The sequence below is a fragment of the Bacillus rossius genome, chromosome 10 (assembly GCF_032445375.1).
Source record: "Bacillus rossius redtenbacheri isolate Brsri chromosome 10, Brsri_v3, whole genome shotgun sequence".
NCBI classification, from domain to species: domain Eukaryota; kingdom Metazoa; phylum Arthropoda; class Insecta; order Phasmatodea; family Bacillidae; genus Bacillus; species Bacillus rossius.
In genome coordinates this window covers 31,789,643-31,816,834 of record NC_086337.1, presented here as the reverse complement: position 1 = coordinate 31,816,834, position 27,192 = coordinate 31,789,643, and the positions used below count along the sequence as shown (strand labels likewise).

General features: G+C 36.9%; 1 protein-coding gene across 8 annotated transcripts in view; it reads right to left on the bottom strand.

Moving 5' to 3' along the window:
- Window positions 1–27,192, bottom strand: part of LOC134535911 (protein doublesex) — a 433,711-nt gene that overhangs the window by 176,193 nt on the left and 230,326 nt on the right. For 6 of the 8 annotated variants that reach the window (XR_010075727.1, XR_010075728.1, XR_010075729.1 and 3 more), the window contains one exon: window positions 27,078–27,192. This exon is cut by the window's right edge. Coding sequence is in view for 1 of the 8 variants with exons in the window: in XM_063375288.1 (XP_063231358.1) it covers window positions 27,181–27,192 (12 nt within the window). In the remaining 7 variants the exon portion in view is untranslated. Of the gene's footprint in view, window positions 1–17,188 lie in introns of those variants that run through there. The other 2 variants (XM_063375287.1, XM_063375288.1) reach the window with 1 other exon arrangement.

The following is a 27,192-nucleotide window of genomic DNA, read 5'->3' as shown; positions in this document are numbered from 1 at the left end:
AAAAACACTGAAAATTTATTTCATTAGTAACGAATATTATTGTGAGTTAAATTTATACATGTTAAAAAAATATTAAATGCACAAATTCAAAAATTCCATCCAGTACTGTAATTATTCATTATTTAATTTCCAAATTAAGTTACCATTTAAAAGTTTGAGATAACTCAGACCACAAACATTGATAGTGTGACGTGATTTCAAACATGCTTGAGATTATCTGTCCATATTTACTTGATGGAGAAAATTTAAAGCCATTTCCCATCCAATACTACCTTTCCAACTACATGTATATTGTCAAATATAGATGTAGAAAAATATTTTACAGTGTGACATGGCCTTTATAGCAGTCTAAAGCTCGTTCATAAGCTTATATTTTCGCGAGAAAATACCTGCTCGTCATATATATGTACATATTGTGGCCATGGGATACCGGTTTTACTGCAGCTGTTCTGTCGATAACGTGTGTCCGTTAAAATGTAAATGAAATAAAAAATAAAATAAAAAATATTTGTAAATTTGTACATTTACATGAAAAAAATGTTCGGAGTAATACCGTGTTGGCATTATTACCCAGGCATTTAAGCTTTGTGTTGTCCCAGTACCTCCAATAGTTAAGTTATGTGTAAACTGTTCTGTGTAAACTGTTCCCTGAATAACTTTTCAGCATTAACTGTGCACATAATAATATAATAAAATAAAATATATTTATGCTGTTGAATATTCGATATATTTTCCATTATGCTTCAATGAAAAATCAATTGAAATAAAAATTATGCTCCAATTTTCGTAAGAAATACTCAGTATTATCTCGAAAAACTTATTTAATTTATGTAAAAATAACACTAGCCATGTGTTGTGCAAAGTTACAATATCTTTCTTGTAACACTACAAACAATTTCTTTGCAAATAAATACACAAAAAAAATTTTTTCTGTGTACTCGTCTAAAAATGACATGTCACAAAAAAAATAGTACAAGCGGTACCCATTTTCCCCAATGTAACTTGCAAGGCAGCACAGGATGTTTGTTCACAATCACTAGAAAAAAACTGCTGACATGACAATCGTGGGAGGATACATAAACCATTTATACGAGAAGTGTAAAGTTTGAAACTAGTTACGTGACACCGATTATATACGAGTAACGCTTGGAATCATCTCGAAGGAGAAAACAATTATTGTTTTGTGTTTAGAAGTTGCCTATGCTTGGTTAGCATATTTTTGTCACTGAGCACAAATTTCAATTGGAAGGTTTAGTATCGAAGATTGTAGCAGTAAGCCTACCGATATTAACTCAACGCTATCTTTAACTCGCTAATCCAGAAGGCAGAAGGATGTTTTAAGTTATTCCCTGAGCTGTGATCAAATAAAATGGTACCCGAATTTTTACATGTTCAGTTTATTTCTATTTTCGCTGCAAAATTAGTATATTATTTTTACATATATCTCAATATCTGACGCTATTATTACGAGGCTTTACTTTGCATCAGACGTTTGAATAAATCATTATTTTCCGTTATAGTTCGGTGAGATCATTTCTAAAATAAAATGCACATTTATGACCCAACCTCAAAATTTTTTTTAATAGATTACGCAATGTATATAAAGTAAGATGTTTGAGAACAATTAAATTAAGTCTGTAGGTTATGACTGGCGTTTTGCTGTAGGTAGAGTCAAGATTATGTAAAAAAATAAATAAAAAAAAACTCATCTCCTTGTCTATAACTGTCTTAAGGTCGTCCAAGGGTATATCAAGAGCACTGTAGCCTAATCATCAACGTGAAGAAGATCTACATGTGCTTCAAGTCTACTTTGATCAACAATAAATCCACGAAATAAATCATTGTGGCTGTACCCGCACGTGCTTTGAAGTGTGAAACTGTCTTACCTAGCAAACACAAAAAGCCGCCTCTTCTTATTGTGTGTTCAAATATTTGCATCTACTTTCTTTCCCGCAACTCACCACAGAACCTTCCAGAAAGAAAACTGCCATCCAAAGGGGTGTGTAGAAATGCCGCTATTTTAAGCGACGATTGGAATCGAAGATTATCGCGAAAATGTTTGATGATAGTCCTAAAAATCAAGTAACTTATGCATAGGGATTGTGAAGAAAACGTAATATCAATGACCCTTTCTATACTTATAAACTATTTTGTTTGTAATGATTGTTTATTGTTAGAGCCCGGAAAAATTCGAGCGTTCATTTCGCGGTGCACTAAAATTCAAATAATTGTTACCGTTGTGCTAGTTCTGCTATTGATATGATGTTAATCTAAAGGACTCTCGGTCAATCAGAGACCCAAATTCAATGACATATCGAATCAAAAGTCTACCAGTTGAGATGCCTCACAAGTCAGGTTGCCAATGAACAGGCGACGCTTAAGTATACAGAGAGGATCGTTGAGTCTATCTTGGGGGTTATTTAATTCGCGAATTTTTCCATTTACTATTTATTGAGGCGAATCATGGCAGTCCTGTAAAGCAACAGCTGCATTTTCGTTGGCCCAGCAGGTATTTAGGCAAGCTCCTTTCACCGGACAGAGAATGAAGGGTTATGTCCCATTCCAGGTCATTATTTTAGTTTTACATTGAACACAGTTAAACTTGCATACTGTTACGATTTACTGCGGGTTCGTAAAGGATAGCTCAATTAAAGATTTTTATCACACACAGTTTTATTGATGGCCACTACTTATGTCGCTTACAAATAATCTTCTAAAATGGCAAATAATTAATTGCACTTAAAAATAATGTTGCTTCCCCAGTCACTGGTTTCTTACAATCCACGCACCTCGCTGGGCCGCACTCTGGTGCAATTATCGCCGCAGCACCCCTCGTGGGTCTCCGCCGCGGGACTCCGTCGCCGCACTCCGCCGCCGCCGACGCACTTGCCTTCGCCGAGGATCCGCTCGACGCCTCGCTCGCAACTTCGCTCGGGACTCCGCCGCGGGAGAAAACTTCCGACTGAACACTCCGAACTGACTCTCTCTCGAGGCCGCCGTCCTCGTTTTATCTATCAGCCGCAATTTCTGGAACTTACAAGCGCGGCCGGGGCCAGTTGCGTCATTCCGCGCCGACACGACAGTAGAAATCTCTCGAAACACGTGTCGGCGGCTCGCGTAAATCCCAGCTGTCCGGTGTCAGTTACGTGTCAAAGGCAGGGCGCCGCGCGGGGAGTGGTGGGAAGGAGGGGGGAAAGCGACAATCCTTGTTATTTTCCAGGCGCGCGCGGCGCATATCATGTTGCGGCAGTCGTCAGCTAGCTCTGCAGCTGCACGTGTCCCGGCATTGTTCTAGTTCGTAACAATACGTTTTGAGTGTACAAACTTCAACACAATGAAAAAAAAAATATTGTGCATACTTTTCTCATAGTTAGATTCAAAGTTGAATTTTTAACATTTGTGCTTAATATGAGTAAGGATAACCAAATGGAATAAATATCTGTATTTATATTTTTGTGTTTAATGGTAATGCTAGTGGCTACTGCGTGGTATGGTTTAAAATTCTTAAAAAAAAAACAATTATTAATTTTATCTTGCCTTCTAAAATCTTAAAAATACTAATGATTTTAAAAGGCACAATAAAATTAAATCTTCATTTTTCTGAAAAAAATTAAACCATATCGCATGCAGCCAGTAAAATGAACTGTAAATCAAAAATGTTCTAGTTGTATGTTCTATTTCATGCTCCTTAATCATAGAGCACTAAAACGTTAAAAATGTAACTTTGCCAGCTAATTAAGGCAAAAATTACCGATGTATATTTATTTTTTGAAAGTTCAGCCAATCAAAAATTTCGCAAGTTTAACCTTGTGGAATGTAAATATAAAATAATGACCTGCAACATGACATAAACACTTAGGTTAATATATTTTATATGCATAAGAAAACGTATTGAAGCCCCAGAGTCAATATTTCCTGCCGTACATGACTATTCCCACAAACAAAATTTTTGTTAAATAGATACCCGGAAATTTTACGTATTCTTCTGGCCTCAGAGTAGAACACAAAGTCATATATGGGCTCAACCAATGTTTGCTTTCTCATTGGTGGATTTCTTAGCGAGAACATTTCATCCTTGTTAATTGGCACTACCTGATTCGCTCACTTATCTTCTAGCTGGGCATCGTTGGCTCACGGTCGCATAGAGGTGTGTCCAGGAAACTGCGGTCCAATCATGAACACAGTGCCCCTCCCCATTGAAATCTCTTTGTATGAGAGTGGTTGAAAATCGAAGTCCCTGACCGTTGGATTGGTCGTAATGGTTCAGACGACAGAGCTATTTTTCGCTGGTCTTCACGTTCACCTGAAATAACGCCGTGCTAATATTTTCCTTTGGGGGCTTTATGAAAGATCTTGTCTACGTTTCGCCGCTACCTAATGATTTTCCATAGCTACGACACAGAATTGAAGTGCTATTTATTGCTTTCATTACTCCGGACGTGTTAACCAAAGTGTAGGAATAATTGGATTTTAGGTTGGATGTGTCCCGTCTAACTGAAGGAGCACGTATTGAACATTTGTATGAAAAATTTTAGTTTACCTTCAATTTGATGTATGATATGTAGAGACCGGAAAAATTCGCGGGTTGAATGACCTCTAGGATAGACTCCAATATCCTCTAGACACTCGGGCAAATGCCAACTGTTCATTGGCTGCTGACTTGTGAGACGTCTCTACTGGGTGGTCTGTGATTCGACACTTCTATGAGTGAGGGTCTCTAATTGGCCCTCAGTCCTCTAGATTAACAGTAAACCAATTGCAGAAGCAGCACTAAGGTATAATTATTTGAATTTTAGTAAAACACGAAATGAACTCGCGAATTTTTCAGGTCTCTAATGATATGAAAATAGTATATATTAAACTGTTATGATGTACCATTAAACTGGGACATTATTTTATAGACATTTTGTATTAGAAAATATTTCTTGTTAACTGGTTTCCAAGTAAATCTTTTTTAACAGTACATAATTTTTTTTCTTTGCACCGGAAGCCTGCAACTTGCACCACCGCGTCTAACGTCCCCCCCCTCCCCTAGGGATACGCCCTTGGCACGCGCCGGCGTTGCATTTCCCGGCGCTGTGACGCACGTCGCGTCTCCCCCCTTGACCTAGCGCCGCTGACCTTGGGTTCCACGATTACATCCGCGCGCCGCCTCGTGGCAAGGTCACGACGCCCGCGGCGTGCGTGCAACATTTGCGGAGGAGTGGTTGATGGGGGAGGGGAGGAGGGGAGACGCCAAAAGATAAAGAGAGAGAAAAAACACCGCGCTTCGCGCGAATGCCGCAGTCGCCGTTCGCCGGGGCCCGCCTCGTCAGGGGTGTATCTGTGTTAGTGAGGCGGGATGATAAGCGCGACGCTCGCTGGTGCTTCTGGCGCGGTCTAGGGATAGGAAAAATTCGCTGGTTCATTTCGCGACAGGCTAAAATACAAATAGTTACACCTCAGTGCTGCTTCTGCTATTGGCTCACAACTCACCTGGATGACTCTGGGCCAATTAGAAACGCCCGACCAAAGCTTTATCGAATCACAGGCTGCTACGCTGGGACGTCTCACAAGACGGCAGCCAATGGGTGGGTGGCATTTGACCGAATGTACGTAGAACTATGGAGTTCATCCTGCAGGTCATTGAACCCGCGAATTTTTCCTATCCCTAGGTATAGCCTCTAAGAGCAAAGCTCTAAACTGGGGCGCAGTCTTCTTGTCGCCACAGGATGACTGTGAAATTTAAGCGGTGACCATAACATTATATAGCCGATAAATTAAGATAAAGGTGTAATGCAAGTTCCAAAAGTACAGTTTAAAAACGTAACTAATCCGTAAACAAAACTACTTTTAGGCCCTCGGCGAATTTTTATATGTTTTTCGTAAACAGACTCCATTCGCATATATTGAGTAGTTTTCAAATCGCGTGGTTTTTCCTGAAGCTCTGCACACAGTATGTGTGCCTGGGTAGGCGGAGCCCTCAATGGCGACGTAAATAATGGATGTTTGGTGACCCTGAGGTGTGTGTGTGTGTGTGTGAGTTGGGTAATTTGGTGGGTTGCATGCAGTCAGGACTCGAACCCGCGATGTGTTCTGAGGGCGATTTCTAGTGCGAACGTGATTTGGGTTCGTGGGTTCGAATCCCAGTGGAGGAAGTTTGCAGTGGAGCCGCCTGCCCTGCGCTCTCCATGCCAGGCGTGCGGGTTGCTATTCTCCGTCCACTCTTAGCTGAGTTCTGAAATAAACAAACACCGCCGTATCACTGCGCCGCGCCAGCAAGTGATAGGCTGAATTCATTTGGCGCGCCAAGCACTAGTTGCAACACACACCAGTACAGTCGGTGCTAATAAAATAACGGAGACGTAATATAACAGGAAGCACCGTAGCACTTTGTTCAGCGTAGGTGGTTCATTTGCGAAGAAAAAACTATGCACTTTACGCCTAATAACCGTCTTCACAAAATCATCACAAGTTTTTATAACAGGATACTCAAGTTTCCTTTTCTTCCTGGAAGATGTTAATGCCCCGGTGTCCTGTAATTCTTTCCTTGCACGAAGCACACTGCTCTTCGTAACACGCCTAAATTCCGCAGTTAAACTCGCGATATCGTTCACACGACAATCCGGATATTTGTCTGAAAATGTTTTAAAAACATTCAACACAATAGTTTTCGGTGCACTTTTCAAAGGCTTTCCCGTTCTGTGTTTTACAAAACTCGGTCCGACGTCAGCCATAACAAACCGTGCGCGCGCGAATCCGAAATGCAACTGTTGCGCCGGGCATCAACTGTACACTGTACAGTACCTTTTGTTTATGCCACCGTACACACGGCGTCTGCTAACATAATTGTAAGTACATACTTGCTGACACATTAAACTGTATTGAAAATTAATGATGAATCGCTATAATGCTATATATCAACAATTGTTATAAAAAAGACCGTGTAAAAATACTTACAAATGGTACGTAACCAAGGGACTATTTCTTGCGCACGAATAATGTGCGCGGCGTCCGGCAGCCAATGAAAATGTTTGTTTACAAGAGGCTTTGATTATTCCAAAACTCAGGTAAGAGTGAACGGAGAATAGCTGGCTGCGGTTTCTAGTCGCGTTGGTGACGTAAGAGCTGATGGGTGAGTTCCATGACGGCGGAGGTTGATGGTGACCGCGGTATTTGTGGAACTTGTTCGCAACGAATGGTGGCCGCGAGTGAGATGTTGCCGCGCGGTGGCGGCGCTCGAGAGACTGGTTGGTCGCCCCGACCAATAGGAGCGCGGGCGTACGCGGGAGCGCCTCACACGACGAGTAACTTTTGAGTCCAGCCTTTTGACACAGAGAAATTTATATCAGGAATAGAATCCCGAAAGTCTATTTGGGATTTAACGAGAGACGAATATTCCAACCTAGGTGTGAAGAAAAAACAGTTGGAGGAAATAGTGGAGTTATTCGGAGGGGAGCGAATACTACTAGATGATGGAAAAAAAAAAAAATTAGGTAAGAAGCAAATGTATCCATACGCGCAAAGATATAGAGAGAGGATACTCTGGAATGCGATGTAGACATGCAAAATTCGCGGTTTCATTTCGCGATAGGCTAGCATCAAAACAATTATACCTTCGTACCGCTTCTGCGATTGGCCCACATTTTATCCTGGGAACTGTGAGCCAATGGGATACACTAAACCAAGAAAGTGCCGAATTACGGACAGCCTAGTTGAAACATTGAATATGTAGACGTCTCACGCGTCAGTAGCCAATGAACAGGTGTCATTTCTGCGAGTGTTTAAAGGACTGTGGAGTCTATCCTAGAGGTCAATGAATCCGCGAATTTTGCAGGTCTCTAGCGATGAGAATAAGATGTTCCTGCTGTACCTTTTATCATCTTTCAGAAAAATTCCCGAGCACAAAACAACTAGGCGCTAAAATCCCAGTAATCTGTTTAATCACTTCTTTTAATACCTCTACTCCACATAATATGTACCCCTCACACAATGTGGCAAAATTATAGCGAGTATGAGTATGAGTCAACACAGAGGGCCGGATCTACTACTGCACTCAGTCAACAACCACATGCTCGGGCCTGAATCGAAGAATTGCTACACGCCAACTCGAGCTCAGCAACAGAACCACACACAACCAACCCAAGCTTCGACATCATATGAACGCTCCGAGAACCGTTATCAGCTGCAACTTCAATTGCCTCTCAGGATTATGAAATCCTGGATTTATTTTGAACTCTAAAAAAAACATATTTTAAAAATTGAATTTAATTATAACATCGACTAAGATATCTTTAAAAATATATTCATGTTTAATTTTTTTGACTTTGACACATAAAACTGATGAAATGATAATTAAATAGCTAGTGACTTACCTTAGTGTTTGTTATAAATAATTTTTCTTCCGGAGTAATACAGGATCGTAAGTATATTAGTATCTATGCCAGTTATATAGGGTTTTAGATGACACAATAGCTCACCAAACGAACGCACAGGCATTTTTGCGTAACTAAAAAAAAATCAGGGTACTTTCTTATGTCTTCATAAAATAAATTGAACATTCCTTTTATTCTCCGTTCTTGCAGGAAATGATGTACACAAAACTGTTTTTTTAAAGCTTCCCCCCCCCCCTTTTTTTAAAAAAAAATTAGCAACGCTATTATTACAATTTTTTCTTCGACGTCCATTCTGCACGAATGCACAAGAAACACTACTCAGTCGCCCGGCTTGGTCTCCCAGCCCAGTTGACTAGTTGACTAGTTGACTAGTTGCCTAGATGCCTAGTTGCCTATGAGTAGAGACCTGTAAAATTTGCGATTTCAAATTCCTAAAGGATAGACTCCATGATCCTCTATGCACTCGTGCAAATTACATCTGCTGATTGGTTACCGACTCGTAACACCTGTTGACTGGAATGATCGTGATTCGCTAATTCTTCTGTTAAAGATTTTTCATTGGCCCAGAGTCCTTCAGATAAACTGTGGCCCAATCACTGAAGCAAAATAATGTCAAAAGTATTTGGACTCTATCCTATCGCGAAATGAATCCACGAATTTTACAGGTCTCTACGCTATGAGAGACTGTGTAGCCGGTCACCAGTAGACAGTGCGCAATGAGCCCTTCCACACGGGGAAATTGAGGTGCCAGCGATCGGTCGCTCACGAGTTGCCGAGATCCGGCAACTGCGGACATTTTCCAGCGACAGTTGCCTGACTGCTGAGGAGATCCCACTCGATATTACCCAGTGTTCAACTGTTCGTTGATGTGAGCGCCGCGCTCTTGTGCTATGGCCATTAAATCAATTTTAATGGTATTGACAATGGGCGAATGTGTCCGTAAAAAAATTGAGCGCTTCTTTCTGTACTGCCAGAGATGTGTAACATCTAACCCCAGTAATAAGCAAATTCAATTTTTTTCCATATAAATATACTAAATACACAGGTAAATACACTAATAATTTAACGTAGAATTCTTTAAAATAATGTCGAGCGTGATAAATAAACGGAAATTCTGTTCAATATATTTTTCTGGGCGCGAATCACACGCAAGTTTTCACACCCGCTGCTAGAATTTGCTGCCGGAACATCTACGTTACCTATCGAATAGATCGATTTTTAGAGTGTAAATTTAAACTATATAACGCAACGGCTCCGATTAAAGAGAAAAAGGCCTGGAAAAATACTAAACCCGTATTTGTACCTGATTTTCGACCAGGAATTTGATAAAATACTGCCCGTTTTGTTAAAAGGCACTAAACATTTAATACTATAAAGTTTCCCTTTGTCTCTATGAACTTTGGTTCGCGCCATCCATCACAGATAGCAGCATTGTGGGTACATATTCCCGTTCCATGCGACTTCCGTACCATTCACGAAATTACTCCTACCAAATGCCGTATACCGAGAGCTGAGATGTTACACATCAAAAAAGTAATCAAGAAAATAGAATTTATGAACGCATACTATCATGCTGCCAGACTGAATGAAGGAGTCTTCTCTTTCATATTTCCTCAATTTTTTATTAAATTTTAAATCAAATTTTTATAACTACTTTATAATGTCACTAGAAACGTTCAATGATCTGAGCCAAATTTTTAAATCGGTGTTGAAGTAGTGTTGAGGAACGAGTTGCAGTCACAATCAGGTTTTTAATTGTATGTATGAAATGACACAATAAAATGACTAGACAAATGTGCAAACACTTAAATGAACAATTGTTATTTAGAAAAAAATATATTTTAAAAAAGTAAAAAAAACACGCTTTCTGTGTTGTAAAAACTAAAAAGTAAAAAAAAATGTAATATTTTAATTTAAATAATATATTCAAAAGCGAAAACATGAACTACAACTCTATAAAACGTAATTTTATTAATGAGCTTAAAAATAAGAATTAAGTAATAAATAAAACTATTAATTTTAACGGTAAAAAGCGTGGGGTACTTGATATCAGTTTTCTTAAATTTTCTGACATATCTATTCGTTTAGGATAGAGTCATTAAGAAAATGAATGAAGAGAGCAACGCACGCTTCATTTCAGATGTCTTAAATTTTCTACCACGAATGGCTATTCTTTGACAGATTATCAATGAGAAGGTAAGAAGAGACTCTTTTGGAAATCGGGCCCCCCGAGACTTGGGCAGTAGCCCTCCGCACTAACAATAATTTTTATACTCCGGTAAGCAACGTTTGATTTTTACCATTAATTTTCTTGCAGCATGTTATGCCTATAATTATTTTGAAAACGTTTTTGATATCATTTTGTAATGTTTAACTATTAGTTTTTGAACATTTGACTAGCACTTAAATGGGTTCCTTTCAACTTATCTTTGTTATATCTTGTTGGAGACTGGAAAAAAAAATTCGCCGATCCAGTGACCTTCTAAAATAGTATCCACAGTCCTCTACGTACTCGGTCAAAGACCCTGTTCATTGACTGAAGACTTGAGACAAGTCTGAAATGTAGGTGCAGTGATTTTTCGCGAAACTATTTGTTCGCTTACTAGATTGCAAAGCGGTATTTCTGGGTCAAAAATTTCTGATTTATGATTGGCGGCCTTATTTGGCCAGGCCATTTAGAATGAGCTTGCTTCCGCACAGAATTGCTGTGATTCGAGTCCCGACAGTGGGTATGCACTTGAAAGAATCTCAGCTAATCACGAAACACAGGTGATGGATACAGTGTTTTAACACATAGCTGGTCTCGAAATATTTTCGCGAAAAATCACTCGCCCTACTGAAATAGGTTACGCCGTGATTCGATACTTTGTTGGTTAACTGTTTGTCGAGTCCTCCAGATAAACTGTGAGCCAATTGCATAAGCAACTTAAAGGTATTCGTTATTGAATTTAACCTTGCTGCAAACTGAATCCGCGAATTTTCCCGATCTCTGCGTAATTATATAAATTATAGAAATTTTTTGTAAAACTACACAAACAGTGTTAGTGTATTATTACATATTTGTTTCGTGTTACTTAGAAAAATGCCTGCACTTTGAGCATTTGTACATAATACCTGTGCAAAATTACTAATACATCATGTAATTCTACACCAAAGTAGGTTTATATTCTAAAACCTCCATATTGTTGTGAAAATAATACATAGTTACCGTGTTAATTAACGATTATTTTGATACATTATATCCACAATGACCTAGAAAAATTATATTAACATATATATATATATATATATATATATATATATATATATATAACACGTTCTGAATGTATAATAATACACAACACTGGGGTATGTATAATTTTACACAAAACAGTATGGATGTTATAAAATTATTAGCAAGTGTAAATGTACCCACTTATATCCCTGGATGCCTATCAAGCAACATTCTTTCAGCAAAATTACCACAAAATTGAGTAATTTGACACCAAAAAAGGTTGATATTCTAAAAACTCAACTTTGGTGTAACAATAAACACTTAGCGTATAAATTAACGATTTTTTTGTTGGTTTTACACTTGTACTGTAAAAAAATTTCGTAAAATTTCATATACAAATGTTTAGTGATTTTACATTTATCGTAGAATAATTTTTAAAAAACAAGTACAGTTAGTGTAATTTTAAACCAATGTTTATAGATAACTAAATTATGATTCAGGCTAAGATAAAAAAATAAACAAAAGTAAATATGTAATTGCAATAACGTAGTATGTGATAAATGACATATTTGGATGTATATGTCTAATTACACATACAAAAACTATATAATTAAACAACATCCATTTTTTTTGTCATTACACTGTAGTTGTATATACATAATTATGTCATCGCTAAAGTGTAATTTGTAACGTTAAATTTACAACGACCAATAAATATAAGAAGTTACAGTAGATTGCATCTAATACTGACAACGGATCAGGTTATCAGGTTTGTTACTTAAAATAGATATAGCGTCAGAAGTTTTTTCGATAATACCTCGCAATTTCACAGAAACAAACCATTAATTTTATCAACTTTTTTTTATAAAATCAGAATTAAACAAAACATATATTTGATCTTTCTTTACAACATAAATTCTTAAATTAAAATACTATTTTTAATTTAAGCCACTGCAGGTTTAAACAGTATGTCATGGAGAAAACACAAAGAACGGACAATGAAAGATTAATACACATGCACACAGAAAACAAGCCAAAATCAGCAATGTCAAATGTTGAATGCATAGTTAACACAGAGAATGCCGTGGAAGGAATTAGAACAATATTACAACACAGACAAACACAGTGTGCTGACAAGATAAGACAGTTGCAACAACAACAGTAAACACGGACAAATAACAACCTTGAACAACACAGTGACAAACAGAGGAAACCATTGATGATACTAAACAGATGATCGGGACATCACAATTAAAATTCAGCGACGCTCGGGCGTACCCAGCGATGAAGTTAAATAGATAATTCTTGCGAAAACGACGACGATTGCACGGACGAACGCTTTCTAAGACAAAACAGTTGCGACGTTTCGAGAAGTGATATCTGTTCCCGTCATCAGGCCTAACTGTGTTCGTCTGCGTTCTGTCGCCGTTACGTTGCCAGAATGTTTGTTCATTATGTTACCGTGGATGGGTTCCCCTGTTTGTCGCTGTGCTATACAAGGCTGTTGTTTGAATTGCAGTTCTCGTCGTAACTGTATCTTCCAATTGTCATCGGCCGATTTTGACTTGTATTCTGTGTGTTTGTGTATTCATTTTCTTTGTCCGTTCTTCAGTGTTTGGTCTATGACATACAGTTTGAACGTGCAATGGCATACAATGTTTCAAATCAATCTTTACCGTCGCAAGAATCATTGAAAGAACGAACGTAATGGCTCACATAACATGTGATGGTTGGGTAAGATCCAAACTACCCTGTGAGGGTTTGGTAAGACCAAAAATACCCTCTAACAGCTGACTGGAACAAAAAATATTGTTTAAATAGTACGTAATAATTTGCAAAAAAAACATCCCAACCTATCTAATTTAATTAAATCTCTTGTTAGCAATAGAAGATAAGGAAATTTCTCGGAAAAATATGTGGCTATATTTTTCCAGAAAATTATCCAATCGGAATATCTCTAGTAACGGGTATAACTTACGATGTATAATAAGTCCAGTTTAGTTCTGCAAAGGTTTAAACTGCCCTCAGTAAATGGTTACTTTTTTTTTATTAGCGCGAGAAACATCGTCCACGTAATGTCGCAAATGTTTAACCACGCGTTCATTACAAGGAGCGAAAGACTCGCAGCAGGAAAATATAATCACTACGCAGCAGATACTCTGGGCGTATCTGAACGCGAATTCCATATTTTCAAGACGTTAAATTACAGCATCAAGGTAATAAACGTGTCTACATAGTAATCATGCAAATTTTGAGCAGCGGAATTATTCTTAAGCACAGAAAATTGCAGTTACAAAGCACGTTATCAAAATATCAAAATACAACGTCCGCTAATGCAAACGATATCGAAAACTATAACTGAAATTTTTTAATATTTTTTTTTAGTTAATGCAAAAATTTACGATGTGCTAGCTCCTAACAAAGTCATTAAAATAATCAGGCTATACAGGAATTAATACCATGCATACAGGGATCCGAGAAAGAATTCGTGAGACTCCTGGGTATTTTTCTTTTCCGAAGAACCTGAGTTCTACTTTATATAAACTCTCGCCTCAATATCATGATAACATATAAAAATATTTTTGTTTTCATATAAAGACGAATTCTGACAACTGAAAATTCGTCCAAATTGTCTTTCTTTTTTTTTTAGTTTTCTCGTGAGAGCCGTTTGAAATTCACTTCTATTAGGGGCTATAAAACTTATACTTTTGGATATGTCTGGTTCGCAATTCTTGCTGGTTGATTACAACCTTATGAGATCACTTGGTATCTGTTTTTGAGTATGCATGTGTGTGTTTATGTATTTACTCTTCTCCTCGCCCATATTACCTTTTCTCCAACGTGTGTGTGTGTGTGTGTGTATCGCAACCACATAGCATTCTGGCTTACGCTAAGAAGCTTGATTCAAGGCCGCTTAAAACTTAGATTTGATAAATACCACACAGACTAACATTATCAAGATCGGAATAAGCTTGGTCAAGGCTAGCCAAGTTAACTTGTGACAATCTCAGTTGAAGCTTGAGGTAACTACCCTGCAGCAAGCTAGATTTGAGCTTAGCTTGATTCAAGCGGCTAGTGGGTGCAGGTTTGCTGACAGCTTAATATGCTATCGGGGCATAGCCCTCAAAATATGCATCATATATACAACCAAAATACTCGTTTTTGTTGTACCATAGTAAAACCCGATCGTTTACTGGATATTTAAATTATTTTCCCGTTTTGATAAACTATTGTACTAAAACTTTCCACTTATCAAATTATCAAAGAAATCTGTTGTTTGTTTTATTTACCCCCCCCCCCCCCCCTCCCACCAAAAAACCTTATCATTTTTATAAGTTGGTCTAACATTCGCTAGATCTTTACAAATCCTCAAATTCCATAATTGGCAGTATATTCGTTGGCAATAATTACAAAAAAAAGATATAACATGTTTCTAATACGTATTATATCTTCTTAAGATAAGCCAAAACATGTATAGGGAAATTCGAAGATTCGATAAAGTTTCGTAAAAGATTGCAGTTAAACCTTTTTTACCTAACCAATTTGCCTAAATTACTGTACAAAAATGTTAGATTACTTCCCAAATAAAATTAATTTTGGTGAAGACCAGTTGAAAGACATTAGCACTCTACTGCACACCAGAATCATAGATTGTAATTTCTGTGGTTTTTAAATATCGAAAATATTTGTATTTTTATTCTTTTTAAAAAAATAACCAGCATAGGAAAAAATTTCCACGTTTATATATATATATATATATATATATATATATATATATATATATATCCACCTATATATATATACACACACACACACGCACACACATACCCATGAATAATTTGTTTTTTATTCTTAGTAAAAATAAAATGGTCGTTAAAACTGGTTGATAAACTTGCATTAAGTAATCAGTAATAAGTCAAAACTATGAAGTTACACCTGTGGGGGGGTCTTGATGGAGCAAGGGGAAAAAAGCCGCATGCGCCACTGTTGCGCGCGCGCATTGCCCGCGACCGGAAAGATACGGAACGGCGATCCCCACGCGCAACACTGCGCTCACGCACGTCGGCGGTGGTCGCTGTTGGAGGCGGTGTGGTTTTGGGGGGGAGGAGGCAAACGATATAAGGGGGGGAGGGAAACAATGGCGGCGGCGGGCAAATAAACGCTGTTCCCTGTACCTACCCCTTACAGCCCCTTCTCCCACCCCCGGCCACATCATGTAACACTGAAAGACAATGGCGGATATAGTCCTCCCTCTCCAACTCCCCCCTCCTCACGATAATCGCTCCCGTAGAATCAAAACATGGGTCAAAGGGGCGACCTATCGATCGCGACGACGGGAAACGCAATTTTCCACGTCGATATCTCTGCGCGGGTGTTGATTCCTCGCGTTTGAAAAGGACAACGGGGGATGCGATAGGCATAGAACCCTGCAGAATTTGTGTTTTATTATTTGTAAGTTATTAGTTATTACTAGCTAATAACCCGCGGCTTCGCTCGCACAATTTCTGAGTATTCCTAAAATCTTATCCACTAAAAGAAAAGTTATATGATTAATTCCAAACATTTTACTGAATAAATAGATAAAATAAATAGTCAATATGCATAAAATAATTATTTCTTAAAATAACTGTTTAAGAATGATATTTTTGGAGTAGTTAATTGTAGGCCCTCTTTTAAGTATAGATTAAGCAACTGATTTTAAAATTTGTGTTTCAGAGAGTTCGAAGATATATTTTACCTTCATGAAATCACACCTTTTCATTTCATAAGTCAGACAATTAAAAAAAAAAAAAAATTCAAACTCGCACCTAAATTATTTTAATGTTTATGCCATTGTTTACACTGAAACTTTAATTTACTGTGGTTGGAAATATTCTTAGAATTATTAAATAATTAAACCTTATTACAAATACTTCTCATTATTTAAAGATATTTGATACAGTCACATCTTTATTTGAAATATAAAATACAGATATCAAATTTATAATACAACATATTAGTTGACTCTTAGTTTACGTAGTATTACTTAAACAAAATCACCAAATTGGTTACCCCTCGCCTAATTTCTCACAGGAATGCCAATGTAAAAATTAAGAACTAAGTAAATATGGCAGTATCTATTAACCAAACAAAATCCCAACTCAACCATTTTCTTTCTTTTAACCGCAGATGTGAACTCCAAAACAATGATAATAAACTGACATTTATATTGAATTAAAATTAATTTTGCCAATAATGATGTAGGTATTATATTCCATATTTTTTATTTTTTATTTTTTAAATAATATTAACCTCTGTTACAATTTAAGAGGTGATATCTCGGAAAAAGTTGAATATGGAAAGGTATGTTAAGAAATGTTTATTAAACATTTCCATTTCTCAAAATACGTTTTATTTCATCAGAATATATTTCTTTTAACGTTAAAAAATAATTTTCAAAATTTCACCTTTTAAAAAATAGAACTTCAGCATGTTGTAAGAAAGAGTTGTAAGATGTTGCATGTCTGTAAATAATACCACAAAACTTACATCCCGCTTAATTAGCTTCATAGATACGACTTTTTCAATTTAAAAAAAAATAAAAACAAATTTTTCATCCTTTTTACGTCAAATATAGATAAATGGGAGCGTACAGGTTAAAACTAATATTAAATCATAATTTCTACCTTATTCTTGCTCAGTTTTTTTACCTTCGTCTTAATTTGCTTGGATATATTATTTACTACTATAAAAACTAACGTGTCCCCGTTTCACTCTACATAATTAGTTATTTACGTTAATTATGCTACGTTTGTTACATCCAGCTTTATTTGTTATGAAGCTATGAAATGTTTATGATAAAACATCATTTACTCCTTTTCCCACCCTTAAAAGACGAAATCCGGAAAAAAATAAAAAAATACAATTAGTAACCCTATGTGCTTGTTGTTCATTCTTAATTTCTAAGTGACATACAAAGCCCAAATATTTTTTTGTAAAAACTTAATTCGTCATTTTTTTTTCTTTCGTTATTGTTTTCCACATCAACGGCAACTCAAAAGAAAATTGATTAAAATTCAAACAAAATAAATTTTTGAATTGGGACTTACATGTTTTTTGCTAAGAGGATAAGTAAGGCGATAGGAAGGTTAAGGAAGGTGGTAGGAACGATAAGGAATCCACACTATAATGCATACCAATAGGTACACGTCAAAGATATTCTAGGATTTTTTTTTGTCGATAAATAGACTGCAAACAAGTATGCCTTTGCAATTCTTTAAATGATTGGGTCACTACTGTTTGGACATTCGCCTCTACTACTGTGGACCAGTCAGCTAGCAGCAGAGTGGACGAATCGCATCGATCCACAGGAAATAAGTAGAGGTTCTACTGTAAAAATCTTCCATAAATTCGTGATTTCAATCACGATTTTTAATGAATTCATAACATTGGACAATAGTATATAAACATTCTATCAATTTTTTAAGTGTATACCTAATAGCTTTGAGAAACTTAAAAGTCAAACTCACATTTCCATCCCCGCATGTACAAATATAATGTAATAGTGGTGTATGCAGTTTTGAACTAAACGTTTGTATGTGGCTTTCGTTTTTAAACTTTTATTTATAGGGATATCATTTTAAAACAATTAAAATATAGTTTTCCAAATAGCCTTGAAACGTGGGATTTTTTTCCTAATTGTTTTCTCTTTATGGATGATATAAAAATAGTTTTACGGCAAACGCTGCATAGATTCGGTAAAATCAAAATTATACTAATAGCATGATTTTATGCTTAAAATTCAAGCCAATGGTGTTCCGTTGGGGGAAATGGTTCCTATCTCCATGGCTATAGATAAGGACTGGAAACATCTAGGATAGACTCCTCTGCCAATTGGTTGCTCACTTGAGAGATTTATAAACTGGGTTGCCTGTGATTCGATACCTTTATTGATGTGTGTTTCTCACTGGCTCAGAGTATTTTTGAAGCATATAAAATGATAAAACAATTTGAATTCTAGCCTACCACGAAATGAAACCACGGAGATTTCCAGTCTCTAATTATATAAACTAAATAAATGTAATGCATTATTTATTTTTATTTTGTGGCACTGGACTTTAATTTTTTTTAAATTAACAATCTTAAAAATAAGATGAAACATAGTTTTGTTAATTACTTACGCGTAAAATAATTGTTTAAACAAAACTTATTTTATTTTTGATTTCGGACTTCCCATTTAAATGGTAGGTATTCCGTACAACACAAAACTCTTCGATACAATCGCCCTCCCAAGATTCGAAACCTGGTCCACCACTGATTTATGCTAGATTTTAAATATAAATTGGTTCTATGGTTCTCAAAATTTTGAATAAATTATTTATCTCGATATTTTTAGCATGAAAAGGCATAATAATATCTCCCCCCGCTCTTATAACCTGTTGGAAACCTGCGCATAGTAAAATTTTACAGTATGTAACCACTAGACAAAATAACTGACTACTTCACGGGAATAGCTACAACCGTCATAATAAATCACACCAGCTCACATGTATTGGCTTCATATTTTGACCAAGGATAGTTCCTGTGCCTTGTTGAGACATTATATACCAAACGAAAGCTTCATTACAAGCTGCGTAACGATATTTGTAAAACAAAAAGAAAAGTGAGCGTGGCTTTCAGTATGCGCTTGTGATATGTAAACCTCTAACCTCGGTAACAAGCGAATTCATGTTTTCTAATGTTGTTCACCTTGCAAATAAACTTATTATACGAAACTCGGACACGTAATTTAACGTATAAAACTTTTAAATAATGTCAGCGTGATAAATAAAAATATAAATAAAATAGACGCTTTCCACATACCAAAATATCTGGACGCGAATCACACAGGTACTTTCTGCGCCCTCCGCTAGAATTCGCTGCCTGAATCGTAAACGTTGCTTGCCAACACCAAACGCAGATAGCAACTAGCAGAACAAAAAAACTTGAAAGGCTCTGGTAAAATCCCGGTTTTTTTACATACTTTTGGACAAGAAATTTTATTAAAATAAAGTCCATTTTTTTAATTCACTAAAAAGTTATAACTAGAAAGTTTCTACAAACGTAAGAAGTTAATATTCTATAGCATTACTAAAAAAATATTAACCCGAAATATTTTAAAACATATATTTAACAAGAAGTATATGAAAGTATTTGAAAATTATTTTTACTTAAAACGACTGAAATAAGTCTTTCAATACTTACTACAGACAAACCTTAACCTTATTGAGCTGATTATACATTATTATATTATGTTATTTAAAAAATAAAAAATTCCAGTAACGAGATTTGGACCACGCCCCTTGAGGTTACCAAGCGCGCACTACCGCAGTGCTGCTACTAAGGCTCTTGGAGAAGGAGAATATAGATAACAAATATATTATATATATTAAATATTTCATTATCATAATGTTTAATTTGGCACACCGATACGTTTGGTATGTGCCCTAAATTATTACGAAAGTGACTTTATACAGTTTTATATTTCTACACGTGGGTCTCCCATCTTTGTGACATATTTACGTTTATCGACTTCCATTTCATTTTCACGAATTTACTCCTACCAAATGTCGTATTCAGAAAGCTAATATGTGTATACATAAAGAAAATGTAGAAGTAACTTACTATCTTCACCCGACCTTTGCAGTTGGTTCAATTGGTTTGTGTGAAAATGTATTATTTCACTTGTTTAGTGGTAATGTGCTGTTAGTAATTTTTGTTAATGACTTTTCAGGCTGTCAGAAATGTGTAAAATAGAACTAACCTGTATTTTTTTTAAATTCTAACTGTTGAACTGTATTTGCTGTAGACTTGCAACTCTAAGTCTTAATAATCGTAAAAGCTAAAAAGTCATATCATAAATACTACTATTACAAAGGGAGAGTTTTAAGTTTATTTGTTCGTTTGTAAGAAGCAAATTCGAAAACGTTTACAGTGCTACAAAGCTGCATTAATCCAGACAGACATGGGCTAGGTTATATATAGGAATATTTGTAATTGAAACCTGACAAAAGCAACCAGTTGATTGATTTCTTGGCTTACGCTAATTAAACCGTTACTTATATAAAAAAATAACCATGACATACCAGCACGTGGTGCACACGTACGTTAGAGAGATGCTAGTTTATGTATCCTTACGGTATATATAACTTATATAAATAATTCTCAAATTAACATAATTTTTTAATATTAATCAAGATATTCTGTATTTATCTTTGCCGTAATATAGACACAGCATTGGTTCAATAAATTTCAATTTGAAGAACAGGTACGGGAGAAAATTGTTGGTGGAACTTAGCATTAGTTTGGATAACGTTTTTTTATTTTTATTCTTAAAATAAAACTTGCTCTATTAAAAAAAAAAATATATATATATGTTTATTAACCGGTGTGAAGCGAAATACCACAGCTGTAGTCGTTACTTAATCGGCTTATGCGTGTTTTTAAGCGTGTTCTCGAGGTTTTTTTTCTTCTTTTGTGCAAAGCGGTGCAGTCTGGCCAGACAAGCATCTCGACATTCTGCCGAACAAGGTGCATTTCAGCGATAGCGCTCGCGGCAGAACGTTACATTGCGACCCTTCCCCTCTTTCAAAATTGCTCGAAACTTTGTGCCTTCCGCTCCGAGCGAACCAGTCCCATCAAGATAAGCCCTCTAGTTCGACTGAAGGCGTGCTACACCTTCCTGCAGCTGTTCTAAACGCTCTTTTGTAGGCATACAGATGTTTCACGAGCTCCGTCTAATTAGGGCATGTAATAAAAACTTGTAAAACCAGCCGGAGAAGAAACGGTGTTCTTTATTGCAACAAAATTTGGGGTGTTCGTTGCCTGTTGCACCGTTGAAGGGAACACCTTCCAGATTCCACTTTATAGTCTGGTGACCGAATTCCAGCACTTTAGTTCTTCCATTGATATGGCCCTATAGGTGGAATAGATTTGATTTATGTAATTAATTTAATTGAGTATAGTTTTATTAATTCAATGAGAGATTTTTAAAGGTTAAAAGAACATTTAATATAAATTTATATATATTTTAATCCTTGCTTGAACTGAGAACGAAATCAGGTCGTACACAGTTCTGAATTTCCGTTTGTATGTAGCCTTTGTAGTAGGTATAACTCTTTAATTTTGGGACGTTATTTTATATATATATGTGGCAAAATTTTGTAATCAAAATATTCCTGGAAAAAAAATTTTTCTTCAGAAATTTTGGGAAAACAGAATGTATAATAATTGACTATATTTTATAATTAAAGAGTTTTTCAACGAAGGCTTACACACAAATGGTTCAATTCAAAACTGTTTAGGACAATATTAGGTACATAAGATCATTTAATTCTAGGGTTGAAATATTAATTAAAATTAAAAGTTCTTAAAATCATTAAATAAGCTTATATGGACATGATATAAAAATTTATAAACAATTTATCATTTTTATACTATAAGTACATACAAAGTAGGCTAATTTATACAAGCAGAAGCACATTACTGAAAAAAAAAAAACTCAGTAATGAAATTACCCCCATATGTGTTCCTTTCACCTTGTGAAAGTAACCAATATTTCACGGAATAAACTTCCTTCTGTTGGTATTACCTACAAGTGTAGTAATACCGTCATACTTAATAGTTGGCTGGTTACCACCACCAAACTACTTGTTCCCGATAGCTAACAACATGATCGCAGTGATAACTACAAAATATTATATTTACCTGAGCAAAGATTGAGATATTACTGCAACTATTTTGTTTTAAATACAGGTGGGATATTGAAACCCTTCTTCTACTTCAACAAAATTTAAAACAAAAAAAAAAACTATTTTGGCGAAACGAACGCTAACGTTTTATTGTTTGCAAAAACAAATATATTTTAAGTGTAGTTTATTTTTGTGAATTAATTTTTTAAAAAGGTAGTGTGTTGACATAGAGCTAAACAAAGTAACCTAACCACTTGTAAAATAAAGCAATATAAAGAAATAGTGAGGACGAAAATCTATTCCATTAAACAAAGATTATTGATGAAGGGATTAGGGGATTTATCATTTCAATGAAATTATAATGAGTAAAAACATACAACAAATACTTGTGCAAAGTCAATGCATCACAATAAACCAAAAATTTCAGTTGTCTTTGCACATCACACGTTTTATTACAATGAGCGACACGCTACTCGTACATTGCTCGTTGCTCGTGATCACAACACTTTCTACAACGCTGCCGTTTACTGTGTAGTTGTCTCGTAGACTAGTATTTGCTCCGCCAGTCCTTGTTCGAGGCAGTTACTCGTACATTTGAATCCGCGGATTCGAGTCTGCGCCCTTAGTTCGCGGACCGTGTGTCCCCACAGCCAGCAGCCCGGAGCCCTCTAGCCACAGTGATAGTGCACTCACTGTATCGTGCCACCAGTAACCGCCAGGCAACATGTGAACTGAACGCCGCCTTGACCAGTGCCCATGTGCGAACGACCAAGATGATGCATGGACATACGTGGGCTCGAAACTTAGCGTGCCTCACTATTATTAGTTAGCAGTACAGAGTAATGGCAACCACTGGCAGTACCCGGCTTGTTAACATTAAACAAAATTATTTTGTGTCACTACCACCGTTAATTAAGTTTTAATTTTACTACTTCTTGATTTTTCTAAGACTTTAAAATAGTATCTGTTGACATTATTACAGTTGTAGTCATTCTGAAGGACAAAAAAATTATTCTATGCTAAACACAGAATAGGTACTATTTGTAACAGTCGGTCACAAAGAATTCAATTAAATCATGTACTATCCTCAAACAGAGACAAAAATAAGAATGTTTAATGATATAAACAATTTTGTTCAAAACCCGGTTATAATCCAGATGGAGTCTTTCAGTTACGCCCCCTGAGAAGTAAAAATTGAATACTGTCATCTGATGCGCTTGATGAAGTATAACAGGAAAATATGTTACCGAATTTTTAATCCAAACTTTTTTTCTTTAAAAATAAACTAGATTCAGATATATTAAAAATAATGTCATTACATTATACAATTGTACCTAAAGCTATTTGCGCTCCATTGCGAATATGTGGCGACAGAGCACACCGACTAAAGGTCAGCGCGTTGCATTGCAAACTAAGGCTGAGACACGCCACGGTCGTTGCAGCGGGTCGGACACAGAAAGCGCACTGAATTTTTCAAGCTACCCAGACAGCGTGCACAGAGAAAAAGGTTTGGTTGAATCAAACAAATATTTGTTTATATATGGCGAAACAAATATTTACTTGGTGAAACAAAATATTGTGTTAGTTTAACCAAACTCGGTAAGTAACGAAAATAATTTATTACACCTAGCCAAATATACATTTGAGTTGACAAAATCATTTTGTTGGGCCAACAGAATCTTTCCTACTACAAAATATTTTTTTGAATTAACAAATATATCTTTATTTCGGCATTTATAAACAAAAATTTGGTTGAGGCAAACAAACCTTTCTCTCAATGTGGGTTCAGTCTATTCGAACCGCCTTTGGAGGACTCCAGACTTCGTTCGAAAACACGCATCTGTTTGGACTGAAACCCGCCCGTTTTTTTTTTGTTTTTTTTCGGATGTTCAATCACTGCTGCTTACACAGGGGGCGTGATTTTTTTTTTTCCGCGAGAATATTTCGTGACCAACCGATAGTCAAAAACACTGTAGCATCGTCTGTGTCTCGTGATTGGTCGCGTTTCTTTCAGGTGCATGTCTGCTGCCAGCACACCAATCACAATAAATTCAGTTCGGAAGCAAACGCTTCCTGAATGGCACGGTCGAATAATGCAATTGCTTCTCCTGGAGACGGCCGCCAATTACAAGAGAGAAACCACGTTGCAGTCTAATGGGCGGTTTTTTTTTTTACGCGAAAAATACCTGCTCCTATGCACACATAACTTTTCTTCGTTCAGCTAGCCAGAAAAAAAAATAAAAATAAATTAAATTAAATTTTCTATGTTTAGTAATTATGATTATCCACATCTCAAAATGCTAAAAGTTTTGAGTTAAGAATATAACGAACTTTTAAAACAGGATACAAGTTTCGCAAAGGTTGTAAACTGTACGTTCACAAGTGACAGCTGTTCAGTTCACATGTTAGGTATTAAAAAAAAAAAGCAGTCGGCTTTGGTGTGGTCCAATATGCAGCCGGTAATGATAGTGATTAGCCGGGCGAAAACCTCCTCCACACCGCAGTGACGTCACAATGGCTAGAGAGCCGGCCACGTCTGACCTTGGCCCTGAAGGCAATAAATAATAATAATAAAAAAGCAGGAGGTATCAGTTCTCCAGCGGCTGGGAGACGCGATGGCCTGCGTCTCTGTTTGCGCACAGTGTTGGGGTCTCTCCCGCTCCCCTCTACATCATTCTTAACCTACCTCTTCCCCTCTCCTCTTTCCCACTTCTCGGCGGCCGGGAACTGTAATGACTGGCCGGGGTCGTGCGGGAGCTTTTATCTGATCTCATTAAGCAACAACGAGCGAGACTACTGCATCAGCGTGCGAATTGTTTAATGGATGATCGGAACCCCGCCAACGCCAGCTCCTGCGACGGCATGTGAACGGAGACGGATAACACACGGAACATTCCTCCATCGCGTCAGCTGCTCCCACAAATCACGGAAACGTAAAGAATTGAATATTTCAGTTACGAAATATATATTAATTTAATATTATCTAGCATGCTTCCAGATCATTGCAGGCCATTAATAAAATTAAACGACAAATTAATAATGGAACTCTAGATATTCTTGTACTTGAAACCATTTTCACCGTATTTATAACATAAACAAACATGGATACTACTGCAGCCAAGTGCTCGGCTTCTCTTCGTCTCACGGAGCAACGTAAACGGAAGAGCTCAGCGTTGTGCCGAGCTAATCCATACGTGTCCGTCTCCGTCTGCGTGCTACTGTAGAAACTCTGTTCCGTATGAAACCGCCTCCGTGTCCATCTCACTGTAGAACGGGCCTAACTGCACAGGAACCATTTGTTTTGCCCCTGATAAATGTTTTGTGGGTTTACGGCCTGCTAGCCACTGTTTTTTTTTTATAGCTACAAAACTGTTAGTTACACATTATGTGGCCACAAATGAACAGGCTTGAAGAGGACGCTACAATATATACAATATATTTAAGAAATGCTTTGTGGCAACTGTAAAAATGATTATCCCCCCCCCCTCCCCAAAACGAACGCTGGGTCTGAAATAGTGACACTATTTAGCTGAGACAATGAAATTTTAATTTCTTGAATTTTTAATGACAGCCGCAAGTTTCAACTGTTCTGGCTCAATCTTCACCTGCAGGTACAACGATACAAGAGACGCCAACATTGATGCGCAAACAAAAAAAACACACGGAACTCATGCTGCTCGGTCAACATGACGCTACTTCCAAGATACCGTCAACCAGATGGGGGAAACATGTCAAATAGCAAACAGGCACAGGTAGGTTAACATGCAAGCCATCGTGATGATTAATAACAATAACATAAGTAGAGAGAGACCTGCCAAATTCACGTTGTCCTCTGTGCGCAAGTTAGTCCCCAAACGTGTGCACAATGAAGTCGATGCCATGTGCTAATTGCGGCTCGTGGGATTATGAAAAATGCTTTTCCTTAAGACTTAATCAGGTTTGCTATTAAAGATCGCAGGCTCCCGCGTCCATTGTCTGGAGTTGCTTGGCTTCTGGGTGCGTCGAAGGCAAAGACACCGTTTTGGTTGAAGTTGCAGTCGCCATCATCAGGGAGCAGTGACTTTTTTCATTTACATCTAATAACTTTAATTTAAGTTTTTTTTGTATTTTTTTAACTTGTTATCTCCCTTGCATTTGTTGTGCTGCTACAGAATCAACTAGTAGGCCTATAATTAATATATGGTGACAAAACTTATGGCAGATCAAAAAATGCAAGGGAGGTATGGAGTTAATATTTTGGAAATAGACCTTTAAGAAATAAAAAAAATTATAAAAAAATCAATATGGCCAGGGAGACCCAAACTTAAAGAAAAAAATAAATGTTTAACAGTGCACTCGTCCATCAAGGCTAGTGTACGACCGTCTTCGCCGTGAAGAGATGTCTCCGCGCAGGCGCTCAAGCCACGCCGGTCGTTTTAATTTTACGCTGACCAATATTACGCAATTTAACTACGTTGTGGAGATAGAAAAAAATTGGACGTTTCGCTTTGTGTCGCACGTGATTTGATCAGCTGTTCGTTGGTTGTTTCGCAATTGGCTTCTAGTTCTTTGGGTGGTGTCGAATAACCCACGAAAAAGGTCGTACGAGTGTGCGAACATTTGGGGATCTTAACTGTCGGCAAATAACATCGCGAATTTGTGCAGGTCTGCACTATAAGGTAAGACTTAGTTAGGACTCCGGGAATATAAGCTCCTCGCTGGCAGGATCTTGAAATGCTGAAAAGAAAAGAAAAAGAAAAAAAGAGAGATAATAAGTATCAAAAGGAAGGTCACACTCACCATTCTCGAAGTTGGCGGCCCATCAACTCAGGTTTTTTTTCCTGCTTCTTCCCGGGAGATCTCATTGGTCGCTTGCTGTGGTTGGGTCTCGGGAAGTCTTAACTCAGCAGGCAAC